The 16,445-nt window shown below is 44.8% G+C and overlaps 1 protein-coding gene across 1 annotated transcript in view; it reads left to right on the top strand.

Moving 5' to 3' along the window:
- Positions 1-16,445, top strand: part of MCF2L2 (MCF.2 cell line derived transforming sequence-like 2) — a 554,965-nt gene that overhangs the window by 357,921 nt on the left and 180,599 nt on the right. Inside the window, 1 exon segment of the mRNA XM_040428287.1 lies at positions 8,358-8,473. Within this exon segment, the coding sequence (XP_040284221.1) occupies positions 8,358-8,473 (116 nt within the window).

The raw sequence follows: 16,445 nt of genomic DNA, 5'->3' as shown, positions 1-16,445 counted from the left end.
AGTGGCCGCAGCTGTGTCACGTGTCAGACTAGTGATTGGCTCACCGGGAAATAACTGGCCTGACACGTGACACCGCTGCGGCCACTGATTGGCTGAGTGGGAAATGTCCCCAAACCTGTCAGGAGCCCAGAGAGAAGATACCAGGACCACACATCGGCGCACAAGTGATTTATTTTTTTTAAAAAAGTTTCATTCCCCCCTCCTTGACTCGGTGTCTCTGCGCCCTTATGCAGCAGCTTGGTCTGCCTTATTATAGCGCTGGGCTTCAAGTCAGCAGGAGTCTGAAGAGTATGGTGGCTGGGGGGAGGAGGAGGAGGAGCAATAAGAGCAGGCTTTAAACTTTTCAGGGATCCCTGGTGTTGTCCGTGGCTGGCGGGAGGAGACCGAGGACGACATTCTCCTGGGCGATAAGCAGAAGCCAGGGCGCTCCACCGCTTGCAATTTAGTGAAAATGGGGGCCTTCATGCTCCAGTGTTTGAAGAGGGACCCCCGTATAAAAAGCATAACGGTCAAGGACCTGTACTGGGTGGCAATGTACTTAGACCCCCGGAACAAACACAAGATGGCGGACATGTTACCAGCATCACAGAGGGCTGGCAGAATGCAGCATTTCCAGGCCTTGCTGTGAGAGATGCTGCATTCTGCTGTTGTGAGCACTGGCAGAGTAATTTCCACCCACAGTGAAACAAGTGCAGGTGCCAATCGTACCTCTCCTGCAAAAGGAGGGCGGTTTGAAGATGTGTTGGTCACTTCGGATATGAGATCATTCTTGCATCCAACCCATCGACAGCCGCCCTCCGGATCCAGCCTCAAGGAACGCCTAGACCGACAGGGGTCTGACTACATCTGGTTAACGGCCAATGTGGACGCTCTGAGAAGCGAGGAACTCCTTGGCTACTGGGTGTGCAGGCTTGACCTGTGGCCAGAGCTGACACAATTTGCCATGGAACTCTTGGCTTGCCCCTCGAAGAGTATCTGTACTGGCCAACAGTTACATATTTATCCTGTGACCGCCTAATGCACCTCCAGCCACAGAATCCAAAGTTCTGTGCTATCAGGTGAATGCCTATTGGCTAATTTTTGGGGCCTGTACTGGCCGACAGTTAAATTTTTATCCTGTGACCGCCTAATGTACCTCCAGCCACAGAATCCAAATTTCTTTGCTGTCAGGTGAATGCCTTTTGGCTAATTTTTGGCGCCTGTACTGGCCGACAGTTTCATATTTATCCTGTGACCGCCTAATGTACCTCCAGCCACAGAATCCAAAGTTCTTTGCTATCAGGTGAATGCCTATTGGCTAATTTTTGGGGCCTGTACCTTCTAATGTCACAGGGTCATGTCCTGCCCACGCCATCCTTTTTTAGACCTGGCATGAGTGGAAAAAATATGCAGATTGCGGTGCTAAGGACCTTTGCGCCACAATCTGTGTCAGAAATACGCCTAAGGCCTCATGCACACGACCGTTGTGAGTTTTGCGGTCTGAAAATTGCGGATCCGCAAAACACAGATGGCGTCAATGTGCGTTACGCAATTTGCGGAACGGCGCAGACAGACATTAATATAATTAATATAATTAAGTTATTTATTTTTTGCAGACCAGGATACAAAAACGTGGAGTGCTGCACATTTGTATACATCAAAGCGTTATTTATTTTTTGCAGACCACGGAACCGAGCAACGGATGCGGAATGCACACGGAGTGCTGTCCGCATCTTTTGCAGCCCCATTAAAGTGAATGGGTCAATACTGCGGCTCGGATGCGGACCAAAACAATGGTCGTGTGCATGAGGCCTTACATAGACATATTTCTATATAATAAATGACCACCTAATTGTATCATTAGTCAGGGGTAGGGCTAATATCTTTATATTATATAGATTTTAGTGTATTATACTGTGCCCTGTATTTCCCAGAAGAAAATGATCCTTGGGAAACACAGTCCTCATCCCTGACCATCAGGACCAGGTAGCGCTCTATCAGTACATGGCGGCCTCCCCTCTCCTCCACGCTGCTCCGCTGTGTATTGGTGCTTATTCTGACACTAGGGCTGGGTTCACATCCTATTTTTCACATCAATTTAATGCATACCAAAAATGTATAATTTAACAGATGCCTCAGACTGATGCCGTACAGTGGTGTCCGTTCACCATACAGTTCCAGGGTAGAAATTTTTTTCACGTTCACGTGTGCATTTTTTTTATGGACTCTGCAGGATACAAAAACGTGGAGTGCTGCACATTTGTATACATCAAAGCGATAGGAAATAACATTTTTCTAGGCTTCGGCAGGGCACATTTTTGAGAGTTTCCCTTTAAGACGCATAAAAATGGCCCCTGATTAAAATACATATTTTTTGTGGGAATTTTTGTCAATGATCCCCCTCTGGTATGTCACTGTCCATGTTGTGGGACTATTTGTGCACTCATAGTTTGTATTTGGTGGCTGCAAATATGACCTGAAGGTTTTTCAGGTTCGCCTGTGATCGCGTAATGCGATCGCGCGGTTCGCCAACATTTGGGCGCGATGCGATCGCGCGGTTCACCAACATTTGGGCGCGATGCGATCGCGCGGTTCGCCAACATTTGATCGCTTACGCGCGTTCGCGAATCATCCCGGCCGATGTTCGTCCATCACTATTTCTGACCCCTGATCTGCTTAGTAGCAGCAGTACAGGCTATTGCAGCATCGCCCAGTTCACTTTACATACAAAAATGTTGGTATGATTCTGTTTATCTAGTGGTAAAATATAGCATATCAGCTGCTTACTAGGAGTTACAGGAGCCATGGATTACCAGCTGTTCTCATTTAGAAAAGCGACTGTCCAGATGGGACAAACACTTTCATGTTTAAAGGGATTTTGTGGGACTTACAGTGCCTTGCAAAAGTATTCACCCCCTTGACTTTTTTCGTATTTTGGTGCCTCATAACCTGGAATTAACATGGATTGTTTGAGGATTTGCATAATTTAATTTACAGAACATGCCCACAACTTTGAAGATGTTTTTTTTTTTTTTTATTGTGAAGCAAACAACAAATAGGACAAAATAACAGAAAAAGTAAATGTGCATAACTTTTCCCCCCGCTCTAGTCAATACTTTGTAGAGCCACCTTTTGCGCCAATCACAGTTCCAAGTCGTTTTGGATAAGTCTCTATGAGCTTGCCACATCTTACCACTGGGATTTTTGCCCATTCTTCCCCGCAAAACTGCTCCAGCTCCTTCAAGTTGGATGGTTTGCGCTTGTGAACTGCAATCTTTAAGTCTGACCACAGATTTTCTATTGGATTGAGATCTGGGCTTTGACTAGGCCATTCCAACACATTTACATGTTTCCCCTTAAACCACTCAAGTGTTGCTTTAGCAGTGTGTTTGGGGTCATTGTCCTGCTGGAAGATGAACCTCCGTCCTAGCGTCAAATCACGCACAGAGTGGTACAGGTTTTGCTCAAGAATATCCCTGTATTTAGCACCATCCATCTTTCCCTCAACTCTGACCAGTTCCGCCTGCTGAAAAACATCCCCACATCATGATGCTGCCACCACCATGTTTTACTGTGGGGATGGTGTTCTTTGGGTGATGTGATGTGTTGGGTTTGCGTCAGACATAGCGTTTTCTTTGATGGCCGAAAAGTTCCATTTTAGTCTCATCAGACTAGAGCACCTTCCTCCATATATTTTGGGAGTCTCCCACATGCCTTTTCGCAAACTCACAATGTGCCTTATTGTTTTTAGCTGAAAGTAATGGCTTTCTTCTGGCCACTCTGCCATAAAGCCCAACTCTATGGAGCGTACGACTTATTGTCGTCCTATGTACAGATACTCCAGTCTCTTTTGTGGAACCCTGCAGCTCCTACAGGGTTACCTTAGGTCTCTATGCTGCCTCTCAGATTAATGCCCTCTATGCGCAGTCCGTGAGTTTTGATGGGCGGCCGTCTCTTGGCAGGTTTGCTGTTGTGCCATGTTCTTTCCATTTGGTTATGATAGGTGATTTGATGGTGCTCCTAGGGATCATCAAAGATTTTTTTTTTTTTTTTTCATAACCTAACCCTGACTTGTACTTCTCAACAACATTGTCCCTTACTTGTTTGGAGAGTTCCTTGGTCTTCATGGCAGTGTTTGGTTAGTGATGCCTCTTGCTTAGGTGTTGGAGCCTCTGGGGCCTTTCAAAAAAGGTGTATATATGTAATGACAGATCATGTGACACTTGCGTTGTTTGATTCCGGCAGGCAGTTCCGTTGCCTGAACTGCCTGCCTGATCAGGCAAACTGTATGCAAACGCATGTCATTTTTCTGACTGATCAGGCATTTTTCAGACTGATCAGAATCCTGATCAGTCTGAAAAATGCCTGATCAGTCAGAAAAATGCATTGCAATACCGGATCCGTTTTTCCGGTGTCATCAGGCAAAACGGATCTGGTATTTCTTTTTCTTCTCATTTTTAAAGGTCTGTGCATGCGCAGACTGGAAGGACGGATCCGGCATTCCGGTATTTTGAATGGCAGATCCGGCACTAATACATTCCTATGGAAAAAAAATGCCGGATCCGGGATTCAGGTAAGTCTTCAGTTTTTTTCGCCGGAGATAAAACCGTAGCATGCGACGGTTTTCTCTTTTGCCTGATCAGTCAAAATGGACTGAACTGAAGACATCCTGATGCATCCTGAACGGATTTACTCTCCATTCAGAATGCATGGGGATAATGCTGATCAGTCTTTTCCGGTATAGAGCCCCTGTGACGGAACTCTATGCCAGAAAAGAAAAAAACGCTAGTGTGAAGTAGCCTTAGGCATACTTTCACACTTGCGTTGTTCTTTCCGGCATAGAGTTCCGTCACAGGGGCTCTATACCGGAAAAGAACTGATCAGGTATGGTCCCCATGCATTCTGAATGGAAAGTAATCCGTTCAGTTTGCATCAGTATGTCTTCAGTTCAGTCGTTTTGACTGATCAGGCAAAAGAGAAAACCGTAGCATGCTACGGTTTTATCTCCGGCTAAAAAAACTGAAGACTTGCTGAATGCCGGATCAGGCATTTTTTCCCATAGGAATGTATTATTGCCGGATCCGGCATTCAGAATACCGGAATGCCGGATCCGTCCTTCCGGGTATGCGCATGCGCAGACTGAAAAAAAGGTGAAAAAAATAAATGCCGGATCCGTTTTTGCCGGATGACACCGGAAAGACGGATCCGGCATTTCAATGCATTTTTTCGACTGATCAGGCATTTTTAAGACATTAGTCTTACTAATGCCATCAGTTAGCATACATTTTGCCTGATCCGGCAGGCAGTTCCGGCGACGGAACTGCTTGCCGGATCTCTCTGCCGCAAGTGTGAAAGTAGCCTTAGATTGCACACAGGTAGACATCATTTCACTAATAATGTGACTTCTGAAGGTAATTGGTTGCACCAGAGCTTTTTATGGGCTTCCTGACAAAGGGGGTGAATACATACGCACATGCCAATTTTCTGTTTTCTATTTCTAAACAATAGTTTTATTTATATATTTTTCTCATTTCACTTCACCAACTTAGACTATTGTGTTCTGATCCATCACATAATATTCAGATTAACAAAACATTGAACTTAAGGCTGTAATGTAACAAAATACGAAAAAAGTCAAGGGGGATGAATACTTTTGCAAGGCACTGTAGATCCTGCTGACCTATCCTCAGAATAGGTCATCAATATCAGATCTGTGAGGGTCCAACACCCGCCACCCACACCAATCAGCCTTTTTAGGCAGCTGATTGGAACTTTTGATCTGTAGGTGTGACCGGTGAGATCCTCACCAAACTGATATTGATGACGTATCCTGAGAATAAGTCAGCAATAACTAAGTCCCAGAAAACCCATTTAAAGGGGTTCTCCTAATATTAAGAAAATAAAGTTACTGAAAATACTTAAATATTACCTTTATTTTCCTATTTCCAATCTGATCACAGGTCTATAATACTGTACTCACATGATGATGTGAGTACAATAGCCCAATGATCACATAGAAACTGACTGTATCATAACACACTATGATGCAGTCGGTTCTGGTCACAGGAGCCGTGGTTGGTATGAGAGATACAGCCGACACATGGACTACGTTTCCCGAACTGAGCACAGTCTTGTGAATCAACCCTTAGTATAGAAACAACTACTTTGGGTAACAGGTGATAAATGATTACACCAAAACAGTTGTAGAGGTTTGCATACAATCATCAGCTGCATCTTCAAGTTGCGCGGATGAAAACATTTGGCGACGGGTGGGTGCAGCCATTAGCAGGCCGCAATGGGAACAAGCCTCCCTAGCATCGTTGGTGACACTAGGGAGGCTCGTTCCCGTCGTGGCCTGCTATTGGCTGCCCCCCGACGTCGGATGTTTACATCCGCGTGATGGGGAGATGCAGCAGCTGCCATGTCGGCATCAGAAGCGACGCGGGTGCAGGGGAGCAAGGTAAATACAACCTCTGTGAGGGGCCCGGGCATATGGGAGGGCATTATAGATCATACATAACCCCTTTAAAGCGATTTTCTAATTTTTATTAAAATAAATATTACTGTATAAAAAGAGTGATATTTTTTTTTCAGTATCTGTGTTTGCTGAAAATCGCTGAAAATATTCTTGTTTAAGACTTGCATACCTATTAAGTGGATACAGCTGTATCCAGGATAGAGAATCCTCTGTGTGCTTTATAGCTTAGACTCCGGAGTGATAAAACTCACAGGAAGATTTTGCTTCTGATGCATTTGTCTCAGAAAGAATTGCCTAGTCTGGGATGGACCTGTATGTGTTTTCACCCACAGAATCGAAATATACAAGAATCGGTCATGCGTATCAGATAGCTGTCTGGCTGAACATCTTGTGACCTAACAGCCCGGCTCCACTTTGGGTTTGGCTTAGCTGAACATGCATGTCGTTCCAATGAAGCATAGGAGATGAACATCTTCCATATACCTCTGGTGCTGTCTCCTGGGGGATCAGTTGTATTATACAATAAAAATCCTTTTTGCAATAACTATATTTGCCCACTTCTTTTAAATTTTGCCTGACTATGCTATTGTACTGGGAGTTTGCCAAATGTAAAAAAAAACAAAAAAAAAAACAACTTGCATGAGAATTGAGTGTGCAGTCCCCAAGACATTGCAGTGTTGTGGTTCAGAGCAGAAGTGATATCTTATAGTACCACTGGTGCACAGCAATCATACTGCCCGAACACAGCAGAGTTAGATTAACTAAAATAGCCTTCAAACCAGGGGTGTTGCTAGGGTCTCAAAAAATTTGGTACCCAAGCCCCAACCCCAGTACTAAAGGCATAGTTGGACAGGAGAATACAGCACCATATACCTCTCACATCCAGTGACATCTCCTCTGATGTAGATGTTCTCTTTCCTTATCTTCTCCATTCGGACCAGACAAGACATGATGACATTGAGCCAAGTCTTATCTCTGCAGAGTTTGCCAAACAGAAAACTTAAGGCTGTATTACACTGGCCGATAGTCGGTCAGATCATCACCAATGAACGTTCATAGGAACGCTTGTTAACGATAATCTGGCAGTGTAATACCCTTAAAAATTATTCTTTGCTGGCAGCAGATCATGCTGTTTAATCACGACCTGCTGCCAGCAAACAAAAAGTCAGTATGAGGATGAGCAATGGTATTAGCGATCGCTCCTCCTCATACTGTGGAGGAGATTGCTATTTGTAATGCTTGTAATTCTGCCTGTAATGCCTGTAATTCTCCACTAACAAGAAGACAATTGCCCGGAAGGAACACTTCCTTCCTGACAATTGCCTGCATAATCGTGTAATGTAATACAGCCCTTAGGTTCCTAACATTTTTTTATCATCCTTCTCCTCCTGCTATGCCCAATACTGTATCCTCTGTACTCCCAAATGCCCCTACATACTCTACAGCAGAAGTAGCAGTGCCATTCAGAGTCCCACCATAGTAATAGTGCTCTGATAAGTCACATCAATAGTTATTCTCTCACAGAGTGCTCTCGTTAGTAATAGTACTCACCTGACTCCCCGCCACCGTCTCCGATGCAGACCTGCACCCTGAGTCTCCACCATCTGTGCTCAGGCAGTCAAGAAGAAGTCAATGCACCACAGGCATGCACGATGACATCATCACCCTGCCTGAGACCTGGTGCAGATGGTCACAATGATGTCACTGCAACAGCCTGCACCATTATACTCTCTCATAAGCCTTGGGCCTAGTGGCAGCCCTCTTCTCCTCACCCTGCTGCTGGAGCTCTGCTCGGGCTGAACTGTTAAGTGCTTTTCTCAAAGCCGTAGCAGAGCTCAGGCAAAACTGTTAGGTGGTTAAAATCTGTATAAATAACTAATATACTTGTTGTTGACTGCAGGGGTATGTATCATCGTTGGACAATCCTGACATGAATCCTTTGATTCCTGTGGTTTTACAAAACAACAAAGATGTCCTTTTTGGAAACCTTCCTGAAATCTATGAATTCCATAAAAGGTAAGGCAAGAAAGAATATGTATATATAAGTACATTTAAAAAAAATACAGAGTCTAAATATCAGAGAAATTATGCATTAAAGTATTTGGTTCAAAAACTGAATTATGGTAAAATAAAAACCTTTGAAGTTTATTCTCGTATGTGCAAATTAACCATTTTCCACCCTTCCTGCTTCCTGACCAGGCACATGTTTCATTATTTTTTTTTTAAACATCTTTGAAAGCCCAAAAAAAAATTTCTGGTCAGTTATCTAAATAAATCTTTAGCCTTTTTTTTGGTGATATATTTCTGCCTTTATTTTATGTCATTTTTATTTTAGTAATTTTTTGTTTTTATTTTTTAGAACCTGAAAAATATAAAAAAGGGAAACAATTTAAATAGCAAAACTAAAATCTTTTTTAAAAATAATGTCCTCTTTCCATTATGGTTATAGTCATATATGGGATGTATGGTTTATGGAGCCTGGGAGTGGGGCTTAAAGTTGTGCTGTGGCTCCTAGTGGCCTTTAATATTTTTTTAATTTTGTCTTATTTTTACACTGATCAGCGGGGGTGCTGGGAGTCATACCCCTGCCGATCTCATGTTGATAGACCATCAATATGAAAATCTCAGAGAACCACTTTAACATTATTTTTTTTTTATTGCTAAACACTCCTGTAACTAAGGCTGACATAGTAGCCCCGGGTACAGGGGGGATACAGCCCCCAGAGAGGTTGTACAGGGCTATAGAACCTCAATGTAGAGCATATCTGGGTCTGCTAAGACCCAGCAGCTCACGCAGACTTACGGACCTTGGCAATCACATGAGTGCTGGGACCAGAGCAAGAAGCAGCGTTGCAGATTCCTGATCCCTACCGCCTCATACACTGCATATAGAGAAGGCAGAGATGGTGAAAAACCCTGCTCCCGCAACTGCATGATTAGCATCCAGCTGCACCCTCTCAGGGATGTTTTAAAACGCCTTTGCAGGGATGAAAATGAAGACGACCGCCCAGACTAAATTGTCAAAGAGTGGTCTGGAACTAGTTAGACATGGTTTTCAAAATGTGGCTGTAAAAGAAAAATTTAGTTTAAATTCACTGATTTACATATTTTCTTCAAAGGAGCAATAAAAGATGCAATATCTGGTTTACTTAGTATCTTATTGCAATATTATATGTCTCAATACAGCTATGTTAGTAAAGATACATGAGAAAATGAACTTGGCTAAATATATGGTATGTAGGGCTATTACACCCAGTTCCATTCTTATACACTCAATTGATTTCCCACCAGAATCTGGGGGTAAGAAAATTAAAAGGAGTGTGTCTTTTTTTAAATTTATAATTGTATATTTATTAAAGAATATATAAATGACAATGCACATCTACAATAGATTTATGCACAATAGTACAAGGTAAAAGATGAAACATGTAAAGCATCCCATTCATGTTGATTGAGCATGTATAACACTCGATAATATGCGATGATGGAAAATAAAAAACCGAGCAGTAATATAACAATAAAGTGAAACTAAGTGAAACTGTGTCTATCTTTAATCAGTCCAAGATAGGACTACTGAGCAGCAAATCCTAGAACCAATAAGACATCAAGTAGTAGTAAAGGTGTCTTAGAGGCCCGAGAGCCCAGAGCTTCTCAATAAGTAATGATTCATCATACTAATATCCAAAAGACAAGACAAATAAGAAGACAATGACACAATGGGGGGGGGGGGCGACACATCTTTCTCACAAGGTCGTTAAGGTTGCCTCGTGGTCCAGTAGTTATCCCACAGGTCCCATATGGCGTTAAAGAGTACAATTTTGTCCTGAAACATAGCCGTGGAGTATACCATTGTTCGGACCTCTGTCACCCTAGCATACAAATCAGAAACCCGTGGTGGATCAGGGCTTTTCCAAGATCGGGAGATTAAACAATGGGCTGCTGTTAGTATCAATAGTAATAACTTAAGTGAGTGTTTTTTTAACTTGAATGGGGACCACATTAAGCAGGAAGGACATAGGGTCAGGTCGGATTTCCAGTGCGAAAATATCACTCAGGAGGGTGCCTACTCCAGTCCAATAGGGGCGTATTTTGGGGCAGTCCCAGAAAATATGAGGCAATGTACCCCTATGTAACCCACACCTCCAGCAATCTCTCTGGACTACTGCGTTCATTCTATGGAGGAGGTCAGGAGTGTGGTACCAGTACATAAAAATTTCATATTGGTTCTCCTGGTGTAGTACCGACATAGAGGATTTCGCTGCCCTCCTCCATTTAAGGTGCCAGAGTGCGTCCGGTAAGGTCTTCCCTAGGTACTCCTCCGTGTAGGTGTGCCTTTGAACCCAATCAGGGAAGGGAGTCAGCAATATGGAGTAGATCTCAGAAATTAGACCCTTTGCGTTTACTCCTTCCCTGCAAAGGCGTTCAAAGGGAGACTGTGACCCCTGAAAAAATGGACTGTGCAAAGTGACTGATCTGGATATAAAAGTAATTAGAGGAGGAGGGGAGATCATATTTGGTCTGGAGGGTAGAAAACGGCAAGAGGTCTCTAGTGAAGGGGTCCACAATATCTGCAAACCAAAACACTCCCCGCTGAAACCATGGTATCGTCGTGGACGTGGTAAGACTAGTAGGGAGCATAGGGTGATACAAAAAGGAGGTCATAGCAGATTGGCTAGAAACCAGAGGGAACCTACTACTACGCAGTTGCCATATGAGTCTAGTGAAAGCCATGGGCCCTAAGAGGTCCCTAACTGGTAGGGTCTTGTGAGAACCGGACCATAGCATAGAGTTAGGATGTGTAGGAGCTAGCCAGAGTCTTTCTATCTGCATCCAGACAGAGTACGGGTGCAAGGAAGCCCAAGCCGTGACAGAACGTAGTTGGGCAGCCCAGTAATATTTTGACAGATCTGGTACCCCCAGTCCACCCTTGCGCTTACTGGATAGAAGGACTGACCTTGGGATTCTATGACGTCTCCCCGCCCATATGAATGTAAGGAGGTGAGATTGAATGGATCTCAGATCCTTGAGGGGAACTACAATCGGTAAGGTCTCAAAAAGATACAGAAGCTTGGGCAAGATCGTAATTTTAGTCGCTGCAATACGTCCCATGAGAGAGAGTGGGAGAGCGTGCCACTTGTGCAGGAGACCCCTGATTTCTGCATATATGCGTGGGAAATTAATATATGCGTGGGAAGTTAGCTTTGTAAAAGTCCCCATATCGGGGCGTAAGGTCAACACCCAAATATTGCAGGGAATCCGTCTTCCAGTGGAAAGGGAAGTTAACCCTAAGAGAGCTCAGGGCCGAAATATTAAAGGGAGGGGCCTCAGTTTTATCAGTGTTGACCCTATACCCTGAGAGCTGACCAAATTCCTGCAGGATAGAGTGGAGGTTTGGTAGGGAAATATGAAGTTTAGTGAGGGTAAGAAGGATGTCGTCTGCATATAGCTTAAACTCCTTGTCCCTGACCATAACACCTCTGATGTCTGGACATGCCCTGACTTTGGCCGCCAGGGGTTCGATACACATGGCAAATAATAGAGGAGATAGGGGGTACCCCTGTCTCGTCCCATTAGCAATGCGTATGGGTCGAGATTGAGCATGATGTAGTTTGATTGTCGCTGTGGGGGAGGAGTATAGGCTACTAATGGCCCTAACGAAGGGACCAGAAAGGCCATAAGCCTGCTAAGTAGCAAAAAGGAAAGGCCAACCTAAACGGTCAAACGCCTTTTCTGCGTCTAAACTAAGAAGTAGCGCCTCCTCACCCGAGCGAGATATGACATCTATCAAGTCAATGCTTCTTCGTGTGTTATCGGCCCCCTGACAGCCTGGGACAAATCCCACCTGGTCTTTGTGGATCAGGGAGGGGAGAAAAACGTTTAGTCGGGAGGCCAGGGCCCTGGTGTAAATCTTAAGGTCTGAGTTAAGCAGGGCAATGGGCCTGTAATTTTGGCACTTGTGGGGGTCTTTCCCAGGTTTCGGAATCATTGTGAGATAAGAGTGAGACATTGGGGCAGGTACTGCGTTGCCAGCTAGAAAATGATTAAAAAGGGTTACTAAGTGAGGGATTAGTTGGGTCTTGAAAGTCTTATAATATTTATACGAGAACCCATCAGGTCCTGGGGATTTACCCTCAGGCAGATGGTCCACCACTTCCCCTATCTCTTCCGTTGTTATCGGACTATTAAGGGCGGCAAGATCAGAAGCCGATATGGTAGGGAGGTGACAGAAGGCCAAATATGACTGGAGTGTACTATCTCTAAGCCTCTCATCCGAGGGGAGATCGGAGGGTAGATTGTACAGGGAAGAGTAGTAGGCCGAGAACCTCTCTGCTATCACTCTGGGGTCATAGTGGATCGTTCCGTCATTCCCCCTAATAGCACTCGGACCCGTTTGGGGATTGCGGTTCCTGAGTTATCTGGCCAGCAAAGTATGAGGTTTGTTCCCTCAGGCGTAGTAACGCTGTCGTGTGTAAAGTAGTAACTTATTGACACGACCTAAAGCTAGACTCTTCAATTGGGCCCTAGTGTCAACAATTCGTCTCAGTGTGCAGCGTGAGGGGTGAGCAGCCATCTTGTCTTCTAGAGGTAAGGGTCTTGACCAAAGCAGTCGAGTCCTTCTTTAGTTTTGAGCTTATTGCAATACAATGTCCCCTCATGACCGCCTTATGTGCTTCCCACAAAGGACGGACATCCCCTACCGATCCCTCATTCAGTTCAAAGTACGTTTTCAGGTGCTCGCGGAGTTCCTCCCTAGTAATGGGCTGCTTCAGGAGCGAGTCATTAAGTCTCCAGTGGCATTGGCGAACATGGCCCGAACCGCTACTAATGTCAACCAGTACAGGAGCATGGTCAGACCAGTTGTTTTGGCCCATGTCCGCTCCCTCCAATAACCAGAGGGTCTAAATGGTACCAAACAGATAATCAATACGGGTGTGGGAACCGTGTGGGTGTCACAACCAGACAGCTGAGAAGCTCTGACAGAAAACGTTCAGAACCTCCTCCTTGAGTTTTCCTTGTTTTGGTTTCAGTTCCTCATCTCGTTAGCCTATCTCAGCTGTCATGCAGTTGGACTGATTGCTTCCCTTTAAATTCCTCCCCATAATGCAGTAGTGTGTGGCTTATACAACTTCCTGGAGTGTGTGTGCATGCCTGCTGTTCCCAGTTCCCAGTTCCCAGTCGTCTGCAAGATAAGTGCTGTATATGTATTTGTGATTTTCTGTTTGCTGGATCCAGGTGACCCTGTCTCCCTCCGTGTCTGTGTAGGGAGCCGGTGGTCGTGTCCCCTCACTATTGTAGGGTCTTCAGGTGTTAGATAGTCGAGGTACGTGGATATGCGACCATTCACCTTTGGGGTGTTCGCATAGGCTGAGCAGTCAGGGAGAGTCTGTTAAGTCCATGCAGGGCTCTCCCTTTTGTTCCTTAGTTGTGGATCCAGTGAGCCATTGATTATATTGCATTGTCTTGTTTCCTGTACACCATCCGCGACATTATAAGCCGCAAAAACCGTCTCAAGCATGGATCCGGTTTCACTTTTGGCTGAACGTTTCCAGGGTCTTTCATTGGAGGTAGCTGATCTCCGTAAGACTTTTTCTCAGTTTCAAGTGACCGGTTCAGCTTGCGTTCATGGAGTTTGTTCTGAGCCTAAGATCTCGCTCCCGGATACGTTCTCCGGGGGTAGTGAGTATTTTGTGCGTTTTAGAGAGGCTTGCAAACTCCATTTTCGCCTTCTTCCCCATTCTTCTGGTGATGAGGAACGGAGGGTGGGGATCATTATATCGCTGCTCAGGGGTAACGCTCAGTCCTGGGCCTTTTCGCTGCCGGAGGGGGCACGGCCCCTCCGTTCAGTGGATGAATTCTTTTTAGCCCTGGGTCAGATATATGATGATCCGGATCGTATTGCTCTGGCTGAGTCTAGACTACGTCTGTTATGCCAGGGTAAACAATCCGCAGAGATATACTGCTCAGAATTTCGGAGATGGGCAGCTGATACTGGTTGGAATGATGCTGCACTCCGAAGTCAATTTTGCCATGGTCTTTCAGAGGGATTGAAATATGCATTTTCCTTTCATGAGAGACCTACCTCCTTGGATTCTGCTATGTCTCAGGCCGTTCGTATTGACAGGCGTCTTAGAGAGAGAGGAGAGATCTCTCCTTCCTGTCATGCTCAGTCCCGGGACAGTGCAGCGGTCTCATTCTGTGCGCAGGGGTCTCAGTCGCTGTCAGCCCCTTCTAAGCAGGAGCTCATGCAGCTGGGGTTGATTGCCTCTGACAATAGAAGATTCAGCTCGCATGGGAGGGTTTGTTTTTGTTGTGGAGGTATAAATCATTTGGCAAATGTTTGTCCCTCTAGGAGATACAGGCAGTTTTCTGGGAGTAATAAAGAAACAAAAAGGAAAAAATCTTTTAAAAATGTTCCGTCTGTTACTATTGGCAGGGTTGAGGCGGAAATTGAAGGTTTTCCGTTTGCTTGTAGTTCCCGTTTTGTCCTGCCTGCTAGGGTGGCGCTAGAGAGCAAGAGCATTTTTTGTGCGATTTTTGTGGATAGTGGAGCAGCTGTCAATCTCATTGATAATCAATTTGCAATAACTCATGGTTTCCAGGTATGCACTTTGGGAAAGGATATTCCTGTTTTTGCTATTGATTCCGCTCCACTTTCTCAGAAATCATTAAAGGGCATAGTTCACAATATCCGTTTAATTGTGAGTTATACTCATGTTGAGGATGTGTCATGTTTCGTCCTTTAGCGGTTTGCCTACTCCTCTAGTGTTGGGGCTACCCTGGCTCACTAAACATAACCCCACCATTGATTGGCAAGCGAGGCAAATAAATGGTTGGAGTGACTTTTGCAGAGAGAATTGCCTCACGATATCTGTTTCAGAGGTTTCTACTAAGACTGTACCACCTTTCCTCTCTGAATTTTCGTATGTCTTCTCTGAGAGTGGAGTTCAGGATTTGCCCCCGCACAGGTAGTACGATTGCCCTATTAATCTCATCCCAGGTGCCAAGCTGCCTAAATCTCGTTTATACAATCTTTCCCAACCTGAGAGGGTCGCTATGCGTGCTTATATCTCTGAGAGTCTGAGAAAAGGACACATACGACCCTCGAAGTCACCTGTTGCCGCTGGTTTTTTCTTTGTTAAGAAAAAAGATGGTTCTTTAAGACCTTGTCTGGATTTCAGGGAGCTGAACAGTATCACTATTCGTGACCCTTATCCGCTTCCTCTGATCCCGGACCTGTTTAACCAGGTTGTTGGGGCTAAAGTCTTTTCCAAATTAGATCTAAGAGGGGCATACAACCTGGTCAGAGTCAGAGAAGGAGACGAATGGAAGACGGCCTTTAATACCCCTGAGGGCCATTTTGAGAATTTGGTTATGCCTTTTGGTTTGATGAATGCCCCAGCCGTTTTTCAGCATTTCGTGAACAGCATTTTTTATCATTTAATGGGAAAATTTGTATTAGTGTATTTGGATGACATTTTGATTTTTTCTCCTGATTTCAAAACTCATAAGGAACACCTACGTCAGGTCTTGCTCATCCTGCGGGAGAATAAATTATACGCGAAACTGGAAAAATGTGTGTTTGCGGTTCCAGAAATTCAATTTCTGGGGTTTCTTCTCTCCGCTTCTGGTTTTCGCATGGACCCCGAGAAGGTCTGCGCTGTGCTTGAGTGGGAGCTTCCTGAGAATCAGAAGGCGCTGATGCGTTTTTTGGGCTTTGCCAATTATTACAGGAAGTTTATTTTGAATTATTCCTCTGTTGTTAAACCACTCACTGATATGACCAGAAAGGGGGTAGATTTTTCTTCCTGGTCGGTAGAGGCGCGTAAGGCCTTTTCTAATATCAAGGAGAGTTTTGCTTCCGCTCCCATCCTGGTACAACCTGATATTTCTTTACCCTTCATAGTTGAGGTTGATGCTTCTGAGGTAGGGGTGGGTGCAGTCTTGTCTCAGGGTTCCTCTCCTGCCAAATGGCAACCGTGTGCCTTTT

This window comes from Bufo bufo, chromosome 4 (assembly GCF_905171765.1).
Source record: "Bufo bufo chromosome 4, aBufBuf1.1, whole genome shotgun sequence".
In the NCBI taxonomy this organism is placed as follows: Eukaryota; Metazoa; Chordata; class Amphibia; order Anura; family Bufonidae; genus Bufo; species Bufo bufo.
Note: the sequence above shows the minus strand (reverse complement) of the source record. Positions and strands in the feature narration are given on the sequence as shown.